The 17,653-nt window shown below is 42.2% G+C and overlaps 1 protein-coding gene across 5 annotated transcripts in view; it reads left to right on the top strand.

Moving 5' to 3' along the window:
• Nucleotides 1–17,653, top strand: part of LOC138980067 (uncharacterized) — a 31,340-nt gene that overhangs the window by 7,192 nt on the left and 6,495 nt on the right. For all 5 annotated transcript variants that reach the window (XM_070352866.1, XM_070352867.1, XM_070352868.1 and 2 more), the window contains 4 exons: nucleotides 11,492–11,674; nucleotides 15,027–15,138; nucleotides 15,929–16,120; nucleotides 16,791–16,967. In XM_070352866.1, the coding sequence (XP_070208967.1) occupies nucleotides 11,492–11,674; nucleotides 15,027–15,138; nucleotides 15,929–16,120; nucleotides 16,791–16,967 (664 nt within the window). The remainder of the gene's footprint in view (nucleotides 1–11,491; nucleotides 11,675–15,026; nucleotides 15,139–15,928; nucleotides 16,121–16,790; nucleotides 16,968–17,653) is intronic.

The raw sequence follows: 17,653 nt of genomic DNA on the forward strand, positions 1-17,653 counted from the left end.
TGCCCTACGTAAAGAGCGAGCAATTTTTAAAGAATTAATTTTGCAGATTGTCTCGAACACTTTTTGGACCCATCCTGAACTCAGGTCAAAAATGAATTACTTCCCTTCGGGTCTCATTCTATCGATGTAAACTGGCCATAGCCGTGGATCGATGATTGTCAGAATGTTTTTGGACCGTGGTGCGTTTTTGCGCTAGACCTAACTTTTAAAATCAAAATAATAAATTGACAGCTTGTTACACAAACATTCTTTAATCATAAAAGAATTCTTTTTTCATCAAGACAAGATCAGTACAATTCGAAGTTGTGAAAGTTTGAAAAAAGAAAATCCCGGAAGCAGGGTCACGCAAGGGTCGTAGCAGACGACGGTTTATGCATATCGCCGTTCCTCTCAACAGTCAAAAGCCATCGCTAGAGTTCTTGTGAACCACAGCCGTTTGTTTCGTTCATAAAAACGTGCTATTGTAGATATATTGTAGATAAGCTCACATTCAAATGACTAACTGACGACTACATTGTGAAAAAGGGAAACTGGATCACACGGGTTCACGATGGCAAAAATCACAAGATAAACCACGCAAAAATAAATTCTTTGAAAATTGTTCGCTCTTTACGGAGGGCACCTAGGATGTTCTCAATCGGTGAGTGTTTAAATGAAAGGGTGTTTGTACTGTGTGTAAAAGCCTGACCGTATCTGTGATGGTTTGCGGGAGGTAGCCTAGCCGTATTCGGCCTCCATTTAGCAGTCAAGCTCCGAGGGTTTTTGTTTGTTGGCTTGGTGTAGGTGGTTGGTTTTTTTGTGTTTTTTTGGGGGGTGGGGGTGGGGGGCTGCCTAGGGGAGTAGGGGGGTTGCCTTGGGGAGTAGGGAGGGGGGGGCAGCACATGCTTGATATAATTACCCACCGAACTCAGTCTCACGTGATCTTTTTTGTGCGCATTTGGTTTTGTGCTTGTGAGTACACACGAATGAGGACAAGCAGTACCATAAGCAGTCTTCTTGTTAACGTTCTTAATGTTGTTATTGTTTGTTGTTGTATCAAAGAAAATGAATAAAACACGCTTAAAACAATGAGAACAAGAAATTCCTACGAGGTAGGAAAAACACCCCCGTCAAAGGGAAATAACCTTCTCAGTTGGTGGCAGTGACTGAGTGAGAATGGTTATTTCCCTTTGACCATGAAGATGTCCCTCTGTAAGTCCTTGTATAATTTTAATCCACCAATAACTCCCTAAGCGTGTGTTTGACTGGTCCCAATTTTTGTAAGGACCGTCTCAGGAATGTATAGAACCTGTTCACCAAGTTTGGTGACGATCGGTCCGTTCATTCTTGAGATCTATATGCGAACACAAACAAACAAACAAACAAACAAACAAACAAACAAACAAACACATCAAGCGAAACCTATACACACCCCTATACCGGGGGTGTAATAAGGCATCAGCAGGTCTGCACGTTAGTTGACCTTGGAGATCGGAAATTATATACCCACCCTATACCATAGTGCTGTTAATTCTGTTGTTGTTCTGTGCTGTTTTTACTTTTTCTTTTTCTCCGTATATGTTTGTTTGTGGTGTGTGTGTATGAGTGTATGTGTGTGTATATATATAAAACATCAGAAATTGTGAAAGAAACAATTGAAAGTCAGCAGAGACTTTCTTCCGAGATTTGTTAAAATCTCTTAGCAGAGAAAGAGAGAGAAATAAGTATCCCTTCACAGACAGCCTATTGGGAGCATCAGACCCTCCTCAAGGGGGACCGAGATTTACAGAGCCAAGTCCCTTTGTGGGGGACGTATCACAAGGTAATCTAATCCTGAGGAGGACCATTGTTTTTGTACCTAGACCAGACACGTGTTTCGACACTATTGTGTCTCATCAGTGGTCAGGTGGTACGGATGGTGAGAGTTGATGATAAAATCGTTTATTTAACGTCACTCTGTAAAACATTGGCGACATTTGTCTTAGATTAAAAACACACACAGGTGCGCACACAAACTTTTCCTTTATGTACAGTGGTTCACCACCCACCCACCCCCCGCACACTCTCGCTCATCTAATTAAAAATGGTAATAAGAGATACTTGGATATATAAAATGGTATTCTTAAAGGTTCTGATAAAAATATAAAGTAGCTATATGAGAAGCAATGGCGTCAGCCGCAGCAATGTCTCTTCATATCCAGGGACCAAGTGGGTGCGTGTGCACAAGTCCAGCGATAAGTTTGGGACCTTGCCACCCAAGGTCTTTATTAAAACTTAAAAGATAGCTTAATTTTTCATTTGGGGTATTTGGCAGCGAGAGGTTGCGAGTTCGACCCTGGGTCTGGGCGTTAGCAATTTTCTCCCCCCTTTCCTAACCTAGGTGGTGGGTGCAAGTGCTAGTCTTTCGGATGAGACGAAAAACCGAGGTCCCTTCGTGTACACTACATTGGGGTGTGCACGTTAAAGATCCCACGATTGACAAAAGGGTCTCTCCTGGCAAAATTGTATAGGCATAGATAAAAATGTCCACCAAAATACCCGTGTGACTTGTAGTGGGGCCCCCAGTTGAAACGATTGTTCAAATTTGTATACCAACATATAATTTGGTGTGCTGTTAGAAGACATCTAAAGAATGTAAATTCCAGGGGGGGGCAAGCAATTTTTGTCCTCTGGTAAATTTGGTTGCTAGGCAACGGAGTGCCTAGTCGCGAACAATGTCAAACACACAGTTTGGGCGTTTTAACACATATAAACTATAATATAAGACTGAATAAACATAATAAATCCATATTATTGGGTTGTTGTTGTCTTTTTAATGCCTTTAAGTGAAAAAATAAATAAATGGTTGAAAAATGAGCCAAAAATCATATTTTGGAACCTTCGGGTTAGGCTATATTTGTAGGTGCTCCCAAATAGAGACAAAAGAAGGTAAATAATAAGCTTGAATTGACCAGGGAACACACCAAAGCTTTGGTGATATACAGGTGAGCCCAGGGACCTAAATAATGTGTATATCTAACACGTTACTCAACAGTGTGTGTTCAGACTGAAGCAGTGAAGACATTGCAAGCGGCGTAAATAAACACATGGACTGGAGCCTGTTGATCTTTTGCCAGAAGGACACAACAGAAAAGCTGATAAATCCGACCGAAGAAAGCTACAGCACAGCAGAGAGACATTTAAAAGGTTTTAAAGCAGTTGGAGCGTTTCAGTCATCACTGAAAATAGACAAATTCAATGATGGGTCAGGGATTGCGTCTTCGTTAGCCAAACATGGAGCTAGGTGGCACAAGAACTGCCGTGCTAACTACAACCAAAGAATGTTGGACAGAGCTGAAAAGAGACGGCATGCATGATGAATCTGAAAAAGATGAAGGCGAGACAGGAAAGAGATCACGCAGAGAGAGTGGGCAAGTTTCTCCACAAGAAAGAGACCTGTATGTTTAACTGTGGCAAAACTGGAAATCTTTCTGGAGGTTCTACATACCAGCTTGAGTCACATATTCGGGAAGCTGCTTTGAAGATTGACCCTCAAGTTGACAACAAGTCACGTCTCACGATGTTGGGACTGGCTCACATGGCCAGACGAGGGTTTTGCACTTCACGGGTAAGCTATGATAAGATAATTCGGCCAGATTGAGCCGGTTGAAACTAGCTGAAAGGCTGCTGCAAAGGTCAAAGCCACTGTCAGACCCAATTCACCTTAACAGAGTAGCCCTTTTCAAAAATCAGAACAAGTCTACTCAGATGACCAAGAATCTGAAGCTGAAGACAGCCAAGACCAACTGTGGTTTGTTTGCAAGATTGTATGTTGGATGTCAGGCTAGAGGAGAAGACCTTGATGAATTCTTTCAGCACGAAAACCAGTCATTCCCTCCATCAATCTCAGATTCTGGAGAATTGCGCCACGGCAACAAAAGCGATCTCCTGCACTGTTTTGAGAAAACTCATGACCCAGTACTCACTGAACCACAAGTATCAGCTGTTCTCAATGATGGTGCTGCGCTGGTGCACATTCTGAAGCCACGCCAAGCACAAACATTCCAAGAGTACAGTGATTCTGTCTTTTTAGCATATGTCCTGATGTGCCTGTCTAACGCTGATCGCGTTGACATTGTTTGGGACTGTTACCGTGACAACAGTCTGAAGTCATCAGTGAGGAAGAAACGAGGCTCTGGCATGAGGAGAAGAGTGAAAGGAGACGTTGCTCTGCCACGCAACTGGCCAGAATTCCTACGAAACAGTCAAAACAAAGAAGAGCTCTTTCATCCTGTCTGAAAATCTGAAGCTCGTCAAGGAAGACGGGAAAGTGGTCATTGCAACACAAGGTGTGGACTTTGTTAGTTCTAGTGACATTAGTGAGGACCTAAGAGCCAGGCTGTCCCCTTGTTCACACCTAGAGGCTGACACCAGACTGGTTGTACACTGTTCTGACCTGGCCAGAATGAATCACACTGACGTCATGATCAGGAAATTAGACACTGATGTAGTGGTGCTTGCAACAGCTCACTACCATTCCCTCCAGCTGTGTCATCTTTCTTTGGTGTCAGTAAGAAGAGATGCTGGAAAGTGTGGATGTCTGATCCAGAATTCACAGCTGTTCCTTTGGGTGCTTGCATCACCGGACAAGTTCAGCCAGATTGAGCGCCTTTGTCTCGTTGATGTTCGACAAGACCAGTGTTTCCGACAAGGTGAACCATGCCAGAAAACACCTGTTCACGAAGAAAGGGCGCATGCTGGAAAACACCCCACCCACTCAAGCTGCTCTTCTTGAACACACGCAAAGATCATCTGGAAGGAAGCTCTCATTCCGCAGCCAGAGATTCCAGATCCTGCAAGCTGGGGCTGGGAAGAAGTTGATGGAACTTATTCGCCTGTTTGGACATCACTTCCAGATGCATCTAAGATCTGCTCTGAACTAGTAAAATGCAGCTGCAAGAAAGGTTGTAGAGGTCCGTATAGCTGTGCCACAGCGGGTGTCCCCTGCACTGCTCTTTGCTTCTGTGATGGCAAATGCCAGCGTGACTGAAAGACTGAATTCATGAACCGGTTATGTGAGTAAATCGCTATGGATATAGAAGAAACTATGTTTACAGGTTTCTTTTTCAAACTCTGGCATTATGCATGAAATGCATTTCTTTGTTAACAAATAGTAGAAATACAGCTTCGCGTACAGTATTAATTTTGTAAATAGGAGGGCCTCTACAACCTTGTTGAGAATTTATCTGTAGACAATTGACCGGACAGTATGTTTTACATCAGTATGTAGTGTCGTAGTGTCATCTGTCTTTGCTTTAAAATAAAGCAGAATCATGAACCCATTCCAAAAAGATAGCAACTAGCAAGAATATATTTGTCATTTGCATAATTTTAATAGTCAATGTGCAAGCTTACGATTGTTACTAGACGGTACCGTTCTTGAAAAGAAAACCGATTCATTTGTATATAATTATAAAACGTCAATAGCCAGTGCAGGGGCGGATCACATCATGGGGGTTTCCAAATTTCTTAAAGGGACAATTCGACGACGCGAAGCGTTTAGTTGTGGGCGCGAAAATGGAGCAATCTTGTGAAATCTGAGCCAAGAAACTTCCCCTAATACACCTTCAAAAAGTAAATTTAAGAAGACAAATTAGATTACCAATAAAAGGAAAATTGACAGATCTGGTGCAACCTGAGCCAGCAAATTACCCAACTACCTTCCGAAACCGTCATTTAGAAGACAAAGGCCAGCTCCTAGGGGGGCCCGGGGGCATGCCCCCCAGGAAAATGTTGATAAAAATCAAGGAAAATGGAGGAATCTGGTGCAATTTGAGCCTTCAGTTTCTCTTTATTTTTAAATGTATTTTTTTTAATACTTTTTTTTTTTTTTAGGCTGCGGGGGGGGGGGGGGGGGGGGCGGAAACCCCGGAAACCCCCCCCTGGATCCGCCCCTGCAGTGTGTTTATTGTCCTGATGTTGGAAACATGGTACAGGCAAACATAAATGTTAATTCAAAGGTAAATTTAACTCTTAGTTACAAAGAACTGGTGTTTTGAATGTTCACCTTCTGCAAAAGTGCGTTTTGAGGGTATGCTTACTAAACAGGTCATATTTTTGTTCATAGACCATTTAGAAGTTGCCCCTCCCTGGCATTTGGATCCTGAGAGATGTCTTTTTAACTGTATAAAGTATCATGTTGGTATACCAATCCGAACAATTCAGCCCCTATTCTGCAGCTAGTCCTAGCACTATTGGAATAATAGGCCGTGAAAAGTAGGATATGCGCCTAAATGGCTGCGATCTGCTGGCCGATGTGAATGCGTGATGTATTGTGTAAAAAAAATTCCATCTCACACGGCATAAATAAATCCCTGCGCCTTGAATATGTGCGCGATATAAATTGCATAAAAAAATATTTTAAAAAATCCCTGCGCTTACAACTGTACCCACGGAATACGCGCGATACAAGCCTCATATTGATTGATTGATTGAACAAAACCTGTTAACAGTTTAAAGTGCACTTCAATTGAGGAAGCAATCAATTTTAACGAAAGCTACACTCGATCAGTATATCAACAAACAGTTGAACATTCAAAAGGGAAGCACTTAAATTTGACGGACACAGTCTCTTTGAATTTAAAAGTTGTTTACCAAGTCATGCACTTTCAAGTGTAGAACGGGGATTCTCCTTCAAGTTGCACAAATTTGGACAAGGCTAGATGAGTAGGTCAAACAGCCCCGGTCGTATCGCATACAGTCATGCAATCATTGTGTCATAATAAGTGACACACTCAACGAGCATTTACTTCCTTGTTAGATTGTTGTTGGTGCAAAGTATCCATTGCACATGACTTGCTCTTGGCTATTTTTTTTAATAGATCTACGCGCAGGGCCGGACCAAATGAGTTGTAAGGGGGGGGGGGGGGGGGGGGTCCTCCTTTTTGGGGGGGGCAAATCAGCGAAGTGGCTTTGCAGGCGCGCGAACTAGGGGGGTCCGGGGGCATCCTCCCCCGGAAAATGTTTGAAAAACGGTTAAAATCTGTGCAATCTGGTGCATTCTGGGCCTTGTTTTGAGGGTTAAGAGCAGCATTGTTTTGGTGCTAAAACTAGTAAAAAAACAAAACCCCACTCAAAGCAAGGTACATGCTTTTTCCAGGGGTGGGGTTCCGGAACCCCTGGAACCCCCCCCCCCCCCCCCCCCCCCTGGGTCCGGCCCTGACGCGTGTCATAAGCAAGCGCGAGTGCCATACGTGTGTGGATATATTGGGGTGGGGCGATTGGGCGGGTGAGTGAGAGAGAGAGAGAGAGAGAGAGAGAGAGAGAGAGAGAGAGAGAGAGAGAGAGAGAGAGAGAGAGAGAGAGAGAGAGAGAGAGAGAGAGAGAGAAAGAGAGAGAGAGAGAGAGAGAGAGAGAGAGAGAGAGAGAGAGGGAGAGGGAGAGGGAGAGAGAGAGAATTTGGGAGAGGGAGAGAGAGAGAGAATTTGGGAGAGGGAGATTTAGAATATATATATATGTATTTTATTATATGATGTAGTGATGTGTCAGCTGATTTGTCAGCAAGTGTGTGTGTGTGTGTGTGTGTGTGCGTGTGTGTGTGTGTGTGTGTGTATGTGTGTGTGTGTGTGTGTGTGTGTGTGTGCGTTCCTGTGTGTGTGTGTGTGTGTGTGTATATATTATATGCAAGGATTATATGGATGTATGAGTGCTTCACACCAGGACAATTACCTATGGGTGTTATGCTATATGACGAAATAAATTCTTGTTCTTGTTCTTGTTCTAAATGACAAATAACACTGACTTAACCATACCAAGACGTATTTTCTTGACCTTCTGATCTATTCCAACGTTTGTTTGTTTGTTGGCAAGAATAAAAACGCTTCATTCTTTACGAAAATGAAAATAACATTTCCTTGAATAAAAAACTAAACAAAAAAACAATTCGAGACAACAACAAATGTCAACAGTCACAAAAATGAATACATTAAAAACACCTTAAAAAAAAATGTTCTGCTAAATTTAATCCTCAGCTGACTAGAAGTTATTTCAGCAAAAATGTTTACTTCACACAAAAAGCAGCCTGGCTGTTGTGTTTTGGTGTGTGTTGAAGTACACCAGTCCTGCCCTGGCGACCACCTCTCGGTAGCGACCAACTCTCGGTGGCGACCACCTCTCGGTAGCGACCACCTCTCGGTAGCGACCACCTCTCGGTAGCGACCACCCCTGCCCCAAACGACCTCACCCAACATTCCCTAACGGGTTTGTTTAAAACAATTCACCTTTCCATGGCGACCGTCTGTTAATAACGACCATTTTTGGTCGGTCCGTAAGGTGGTTGTTGTAGCCAGGGTCCGCTATAGAAGGATGATCTTATATCATGTAAATTAACCGGCACGGTTGGCCTAGTGGTAAGGCAAAAAAAAAAAAATAGGTGTGGTTACGGTAACATAGCCCCCAAAAATAGGGTAGAAAGGTAGGCAATCACTTTTGTTTTTTTTTAACTTTTTTTTTCTAATGTGTACAAATTAAACCTACTTGACAGGGAAATAAGTGTGCGACTCGGGCGCTGTCGCTTTCATTGCGTTTTCTGCACTCGGTTTCTTGGTTTTTTTGACAAATGTAATAAAAAGTTATAGGGTCGGCCCCTAAAAATAGGGTAGGTCGGGTTACCGTAACCACACCTATTTTTTTTTTAGGCCTAAGGCGTCCGCCCCGTGATCGGGAGGTCGTGGGTTCGAACCCCGGCCGGGTCATACCTAAGACTTTAAAATTGGCAATCTAGTGGCTGCTCTCAATCGGTGAGTGTTTAAAATGAAAGGGTGTTTGTACTGTGTGTGTAAAAGCCTGACCGTATCTGTGATGGTTTACGCGAGGCTTACTGTGCCTTTTAAGGTATATAGCCTGGCCGTATTCGGCCTCCATTTAGCAGTCAAGCTCCGAGGGTTTTTGTTTGTTGGCTTGGTGTAGGTGGGTGTTTTTTTTAATTTTTTTTTTGGGGGGGGGGGGGTGGGGGGGCTGCCTAGGGGAGTAGGGGGGCTGCCTTGGGGAGTAGGGGGGGGGGGGGGCACATGCTTGATATAATGACCCACCGAACTCTCACGTGATCTTTTTTGTGCGCATTTGGTTTTGTGCTTGTGAGTACACACGAATGAGGACAAGCAGTACATAAGCAGTCTTCTTGTTAACGTTCTTAATGTTGTTATTGTTTGTTGTTGTATTAACATTGGCCATCTAGTGGCTGCTCCGACTGGCGTCTGGCATTATGGGGTTAGTGCTAGGACTGGTTGGTCCGGTGTCAGAATAATGTGACTGGGTGAGACATGAAGCCTGTGCTGCGACTTCTGTCTTGTGTGTGGCGTACGTTATATGTCAAAGCAGCACCGCCCTGATATGGCCCTTCGTGGTCGGCTGGGCGTTAAGCAAACAAACAAACAAACAAATATCATGTAAATTCTCGGGCGGCTCCACGGAGATCGACACGGGAAGGAGATGTATTTAGCCGTTCAGTTATGTTCAAAGCACTAGAAAATAGACCATGGATGTTCGGAAATAACCCTATCGGGTTTTGTGAAAGAGGGAATGCCCTTGCTTTTAGTGGGACAAACAAACATCACGTGCTCCTTGTCCACGTGTGTCAGACACACCCCTTGCTAGTGACTGGCCCGTGGATTGCTTGTCCCACAAAAAGCAAGGGTGATCACTCTTTCACAACCTATACAAACCCGACAGAGTTATTTTCAGAATTCGTCCATTGAGCATGAAGTCATTGACCCAAATGTGGTTCCAAAACTTCTTGAAGCCAGCTTCGTGAAGCTGACGGGGCTGTGGACTATTTGTCCCACAAAAAGCAAGGGTGTTCACTCTTTCACAACCAATACAAAGCCGACAGACAGAGTTATTGCCGGAGTTCGTCTTTTGATTTGGCTTTGATGTAAGATATGCCCATACAAGCAAGTGTCTGAGATGTTTAAAATGTTCTCAGCATTTATAAAAGGGGTAAATAGGCTACTTGTTTTGATATGTAGTAGATATTATTTTTACTGAGCTGTTTTTAACCGCTGAATATAGACTACCTACAATTTAAAGAAGTTGTGGTATTGAGGTTTTTTTAAGACTAAGCCAGAAAATTTGTATCTAAGTAGATCACATTGTCAGAACAGGATGTTTAGGCACAAAAAAAAAAAATAGGTGTGGTTACGGTAACATAGCCAAAAAAAAATAGGGTAGGAAGGTAGGCAATCACTTTTTTTTTTTAAACTTTTTTTTCTAATGTGTACAAATTAAACCTACTTGACAGGGAAATAAGTGTGCGACTCGGGCGATTTCGCTTTCATTGCGTTTTCTGCACTCGTTTTTTTTTTGTTTTTGTTTTTTGACAAATGTAATAAAAAGTTATAGGGTCGGCCCCCTAAAAATAGGGTAGGTCGGGTTACCGTAAGCACACCTTTTTTTTTTAGGCCTTAGGTGAAACGTGCTTTATTTTGTTACAAGGAAGAGACAGTAACTTATTGAGATTCGTATCTAAAAACTGTTTTCTTTGATCATAAAGCCGCACAAATTTTCTGCAGTTTTCAAAGCACCAGGATCTCCTTTATCCTTCGACATCACGGAATTGGGTTTATGTTACAAACTACTATCACGATTCATCTGGTAGTAAGATGAAGAAGAAGGAGAAGAAGTAACTTTTCTCCAGCGAGAGTCCCCTCATCAATTGGCTCCAGGCGTTTTATAAATTCATTCTAAAACAAACCAGCACAAATTAAACGAGCATACAAAGCACACAAATAACTGAGATAAAACAACAACAACCAAAGCACAGATACTTGCAACATAATCTAACTAGTGTGAATAAAATGTTGAATGATGACCCAGTTTTAACCGAAAGTTGAAAAAAAACCATTCGCTGGAAAATACGTGAACAAGGAAGTTTAATGGCAAATGTTTCGTTCTGTCAAGATTGGGTACTTTTCATACCGAATCAACATGTTTAATTTTTCATCTTGGTATAAATTATGATGTGTGAACTTGAAATGGCGAGAGCGGACACACACACACACACACACACACACACACACACACACACACACACACACACACACACACACACACACACACACACAAAAACGTATCAGACACACTTCAATCAATCAATCAATATGAGGCTTATATCGCGCGTATTCCGTGGGTACAGTTCTAAGCACAGGGATTTATTTATTTTATTTTATTTTTATTTTATGCAATTTATATCGCGCACATATTCAAGGCGCAGGGATTTATTTATGCCGTGTGAGATTAAATTTTTTACACAATACATCACGCATTCAGTGATTCACATCGGCCAGCAGATCGCAGCCATTTCGGCGCATATCCTACTTTTTCACGGCCTATTATTCCAAGTCACACGGGTATTTTGGAAGACATTTTTTTTATCTATGCCATGCCTATCCAATTTTGCCAGGAGTCTCCGAGTCTCCATGAGCCGGCGCCATCCTAATTGGTTCATGCCATTTATGTCAAGTGTCTATGATTTCAGGCGCCGCTGCTGCGTAGGCCAAGGAAGAATTTTGCCCTGTTCACTATGGACGAGTGGCAGGGCCATTTCCCCAAGGACATCTTCCAGGGCGCGATGGGCGAGCTACCCATCTTCATGGCCGTCAACGTCGGGTACGACCCCGAGGACCCTGACCCCTACATGTACCATTATGAGTCTCAGGAGGTGAGCACAGGGGCGTCTTTTGGCGTCAGCAGTTAGGAAATCTCCAAAACTATTCATCCCAAAACGGATGGACTGCCAAACGTTCCAAAATTCAGAATAACAAAAACCACGAATGGTTTAAATGATTATTGACAAAACAAAACCTTACATTATGGGTCCCGGTAGGCGTTCTAGTAAATGTAACGTTTTGTTTTGTCAAAAATAAACATTGCAATAGAATGACCTACCATTCTTGTTTTTTGAAGCCAATACCATTATAATTAAACTCGTCATATCGGCAGCCGAAGCTCTGTGCGGGAGAGCGAAAGTGAGGTCTATGACTACTTAACACTTCTTCTTCTGCGTTCATGGGCTGACACTCCTATGATTTTTCCTTTGATTTTTGCGTGTATTACCGTCCCCCACCCCAACCACGCACACGCACACACACACACACACACACACCACACCACACACACATACACACACACACACAAACACACACACACACACACACACACATACACACACACACTCACACGCACACACACACACACACACTCACACACACACACATACACACACACACACACACACACACACACACACACACACACACACACACACACACACACACACACACACACACACACACATCCCACTATGCAGTAGAAAGCAGCAAGAATGTTTGGTATATATATGCATGCAAGCAAGTTTGTTTGTTTGTTTGTGCGCTTAACGCCCAGCCGACCACGAAGGGCCATATCAGGGCGATATGCAAGCAAGTTGAAGGATTGTGTTATCCAATGTAAAAGCCTGGACGAATCTGCGGTGATGTGCTTGGTCGCTTTCACGAGGAGGAAGATATTTGTATTCAACAAGGATGGAGAACACACGAGTCTTGTCATCTGTCCAGCTAAGAGTTACGGGATCACATTGACATTAATAACAGCTCCCTTTTTCAGAAATGGGCGGGGCTAGAATACGCACTTACCATGCGTCAGCGATTCAGTTTGAAAACCCCGATGTTTGTGAATAAGTTAAAGTGCCACTTATGTTTCGTCAAACTGACCTTGAAGCCTCAAACGAACTAGCCGAAGTCTTCTACGCGAAGTCTACTTTGCGAAGCTGGCCGTAAGGAGCGCTAGTGCTGAGTTTTCTAAAGTCGACTTTGTGAAGCTGGCCGTATGGAGCGCTAGTGCTGAGTTTTCTAAAGTCGACTTTGTGAAGCTGGCCGTAAGGAGCGCTAGTGCTGAGTTTTCTAAAGTCGACTTTGCGAAGCTGGCCGTATGGAGCGCTAGTGCTGAGTTTTCTCAAGTCGACTTCGGGCTCGATAAAGGACCGTCTTTACACTTTACTGTATGAATAAATGTGTGACCCTCCACCACGAAGAGGGTCACCATGTCTGTGCACGTGCACGTTGAGGCCAAAAGTGCCATGCACGGTGATCCACGGTGCACGTTACGAAAAAGCTCCATGCACGGTGCACGCCGGACCTCTGTGCACGGTGCACGCTACGAGAATTTCCCCATTCCCAAGCACGTTACGTCCAAAAAGCCCCTTCCCGGTGCACGTGGTAAAGCATCGCCCCCCTCCACGAAATGAGTCGCATGTCACCTCGCGCGGTTCTGCGCTAGGCTTAAAGGCATATTAACTCGATGAATATACACGCTAATTGCTTTACCAACAGCTGGAGACAGACTAAATTAAGTTCCCTGCAAAATATTGTGGTCTAGGACCCCTTAAATGTTGAGATATTTGAATTTTCATTTTGATCTGGATCGTCCTATTTATAGATTTGGCAACACATGTAACGTTGATGCAAGGGAGAGAACACCGCGGCTTTGTTGACATCCTCACTTTTTCAGAGGCTAGAACAAGCTGTAATGCATGTATTATGGTCCGCGCATGGTGACGTATCGTCATTATATGGTCTTATGGTGCGTTTGACATCGATTGTGGGCAAACTACACTTTGTAAACACGGGAGCGCGTACATATGCCTTTAATATACGTCCGGGGAGTGTCTGGTAACAGTATGAGGGTCACCTTAGTCACAGGCTTATAACTCAAACAGTTTTCGCTCTTTTCTAAAAACGGTTTTCACCACTGGATAGAGCATAGGCCCTACAAAACTCTTCAAAAAAATGTAAAAATATGAAAATCATGCAAAGGTGACATGTGACTCATTCCGTGGTGGAGGGTCACTAATTGTACTTTATTTGCATGTTCAAGGAACATAACCAAATGGTGGAAAGTTGACAAGCACAGTAAATCTGAGACGCTGTTCTTCAACTTTGAACAAATCTTTACGGACAGTAAAATCTTGAGTCTTGAGTCACCGTGCTTATGCATGCCTGCAGTGTTCGTGTTCTAAAACGCTAAATGTGTACATCTATGGTGTTATGCAAAGGTCGAATGGCATGTAACCCACATTATGTTCAAATGCTACCCCGTTAGAGATTGTACAGCTACTTGCAAAACTGTGTGCAGTGGTGTCTAAACAGTTCAAGTCAAGTCAAGTCAATATTTATTTCAAACAACCCCCAGGGTTACATGAATTTAATTTTTTTACAATAAACACGACCAAAAATATATGTAATAATGGGACACAACACTTCAGATTAACCGGAAATAAATCAAACTTAATTCATAACTCAGCAAATTGTTTTAAGTGTTTATTAAAACCGTTAATTATCGATTTTTTTTATATCCATGTCCCACTGTAGGGTCCCAGTTTTGTAGATGCTTACGAATAAAAGTTTGGCCTTAATGCATTGCTTCCATAGGCCTCAAAACTATATTGTTTTCAACAGATGGACAATTATACTATGCACAGAACACCATGGTACTTTGTCTCAGGCAGTTCATTCCTGAGGAAAAAATAATATGTCTGCTCTAGATTAACGCTGGCAACGTGGGTAGAGCAACCTTCTATCCCCTGCTGAAAGGAAGATGCAACTGTCTTTGTTTATTTTCTACCTTTATTGTTATTGTTATTTATTTATTTACTTATCTATCTGTTTATTTCTGTGTATTAAAATGTTCATTTATTCATTCATTCATTCATTCATTCATTCATTCATTCATTCATTCATTCATTCATTCATTCATTCATTCATTCATTCATTCATTCATTCATTCATTCATTCATTCATTCATTCATTCATTCATTCATTCATTCATTTACTCATTCATTCAGTGATTCACTCACTCATTGATTCATTGATTCGTTCATTTATTTATGTGTTGATTTATTAACTAATCAACGAAAAAATGTATTGATCTATCATGTTCTTGTTTCTTCTTTGTTTGTTTTAACTTTTAACCCAAACATATATGCAAATACCTGACACCCTGTGTATGGTTTTCAGGTATTGTTTGCCTACAAGAGGGACGCTCAGAAGCGAGTGTTGATGCGGGACTCTCATTATCGCACGTTGAGCTTACCCCTTAGCTCTCCTATCACGTTCTACACGCGGGCAAGTACGTATTAGAGAGTTCTAGATGATCGAACGTGTAGCAAAGACCTGTACGCGTGCGTGTAGATATTGCGTCACCCGTGACTCACTTTTTTCTTCAATGTTCCAAATCATACGTTGTTTTGCTCCCACCAAGACTGCAGATCTTGGCAAACGCTTGACGTAAAAACTAGATTTGATGACGTTACCCGTACACGTTCCCTACACGTGCTGAAAAGTGCCACATCTAGATCTTGCTATCAATTAAACCCTACCGTCAAGCAAAAAAAGAATTAAAAAAAAAAACCACAGAAATTATTACATAAAGAAATACAAATGAAAAGAAAAGAAATCAAGATCAAGTCTCAAAAAGTAATATGTGTAAATTTACGGACGGTTTAATAAGAAACGATACCAATAACAACAAAACACACATAAAAAAAAAACATTCACAAGAACCTCCACCTATTGGTCTTTAACTGGGAAGGAACAGGCAATTGATAATTTTAATATGAACACTTAGCATGGACGTTGTTTTGCTATCAAAACATGGCAGCAGCAAATCAGAGAGAGAGAGAGAGAGAGATAGAGAGAGAAAGAGAGAGAGAGACAGAGACAGAGACAGAGAGGGATACAGAGAGAGAGAGAGAGACAGAGAGACAGACAGACAGACAGACAGACAGACAGACAGACAGACAGAAAGACAGACAGTTGAACGGACGGATACACAGACACAGATACATACAGAAAGCCACAAACAATAAAGAAGAAAAAAAGCTCACTTTCTCATTCAGCAATCAATATGTATTTTTCAGCGGGCAAAAAAGAAGTGACGGTGTCCGAAATAGTGTCCAGTCAATCTCTGCCTGTTCACATGGAGTTTGCGCGTCCAGAATGCATGGACTTTTTAGTGGACAAGCAGACCGCCAACCACACGTTCTTCGGTGACCTTATGCTGACCAAAGTATACGAAGAGTCTTTCATGTGGTGTCTGGCGATTGAAGGATGTGAGTTGATGAGAGTTTCAATTGTTCGTGTACTATTCTTAAGTTTACTGGCGTGCGGTAAATGGGTTTATTGGCTTAGAGAATTCTTTAATTGAGTTTGGTTGGATAATTTAAAAGGGACTCTTTTTCTAGTGTCTCTGTATTGAAATGTATAAAATTGCAATATTAAGAAAATAAATCCAAAAACAAAGAGACTGCCAACGTTCCAAAATTCAGAATCAAAAAACAAGAAAGGTAGGTTGTTGGAACGTTTGTTATTGACAAAACAATACATTCACAAATATGTCGACCCAACGGTCTTAAGTGCACAGACAAACAACAACGACAACTTATCTGGCTGTTTTTTTCTTCCGCCATATTGTTTTGTAATATTAAGTATTTTAAAGGCATTATCTGTTGTGAAAAGCTGCTCAGCTCTTACCGGGATTTTATACGGAAGAAGAGCATCCTTTTGCGTGGACATGTACCGAAAATCAATATTGTGGCTGTATTCTGTGCTGAATGGCACTTATTTGTTGTTGTTGTTGTTGTTGTTGTTGTTGTTGTTGTTGCTGAATTAGATGAAAAGATTGAAATAGGTGTCACCTATAAAAATTAATTCAGCACACAAAAAAAGAACAGAAAGGCACTCTATGTTAGAGTCTTAAACCTGTCTTATTCTCTTCACCAGCCGGAGGTATTCAAGAGAAACCAGTGGTGCTACCGCGGAACCTCCGTGACGTGTGCTTCGCTCCAATCATCGCCATCAAGGGAGCGGCAGACCCGAAGGCTAAGGTGCTGGAGTTTGTCGACATGTACTCGCAGCACGCTCAGCAGCTGGACTGCAATGAGGACCCCTTCTTCCAGGGTCAGTAATAGCCCATGTTCGGAAATAACTCTGTCGGGTTTGTATGGGTTAGAATAATTGTGGAAGAGTTGCTTTTTCTTGTTCTTCCTTGCTTTTCAATAGAAACACTGAGGCAAGCTACACGTGACACTGTAGGCTTGCCTCAGTGTTTCTATGGGAACAAGCGAAAGCAACTCTCCCACAACCCATACAAACTTTACCAGAGTTATTTCCGAAAATCGTCCATAATTGCGAAACTTGTTTCAAATCGCTGAAAGCTTTTCTTCTTCTTTTAATTTTTGAATTATTGTAATTTTTCACGAACGCGTTTGTGAATCTGCGAAAAACATCGACAGAAAGTTCCCACTGTAAGCAGCCAGGCTGTAGAGTTTTGGTATTTTTTCACATGGGAATTATTTAATGGCTCTTTACCCTATCTTGAAGAGATCTGTGAGGGTTGACCAAAATAATGGTTTATACGGGAAGGAATGTATCTTGAACAGCATGTCTTCAAGTGAAAACATTTATTACACTCCGTCGCCATCACAGATTGTTTGTTTGTTTGTAATTGTTTGCTTAACGCCCAGCCGACCACGAAAGGGCCATATCAGGGCGGACCATCACAGATCTGGAGGCTGGTTTTAACATGGAATAAGACATTGTCCTCCGCTTGGACACGTGCAAAACATCAACACCCTGACTGCATC

Source organism: Littorina saxatilis, linkage group LG11, assembly GCF_037325665.1.
Source record: "Littorina saxatilis isolate snail1 linkage group LG11, US_GU_Lsax_2.0, whole genome shotgun sequence".
Taxonomy (NCBI): domain Eukaryota; kingdom Metazoa; phylum Mollusca; class Gastropoda; order Littorinimorpha; family Littorinidae; genus Littorina; species Littorina saxatilis.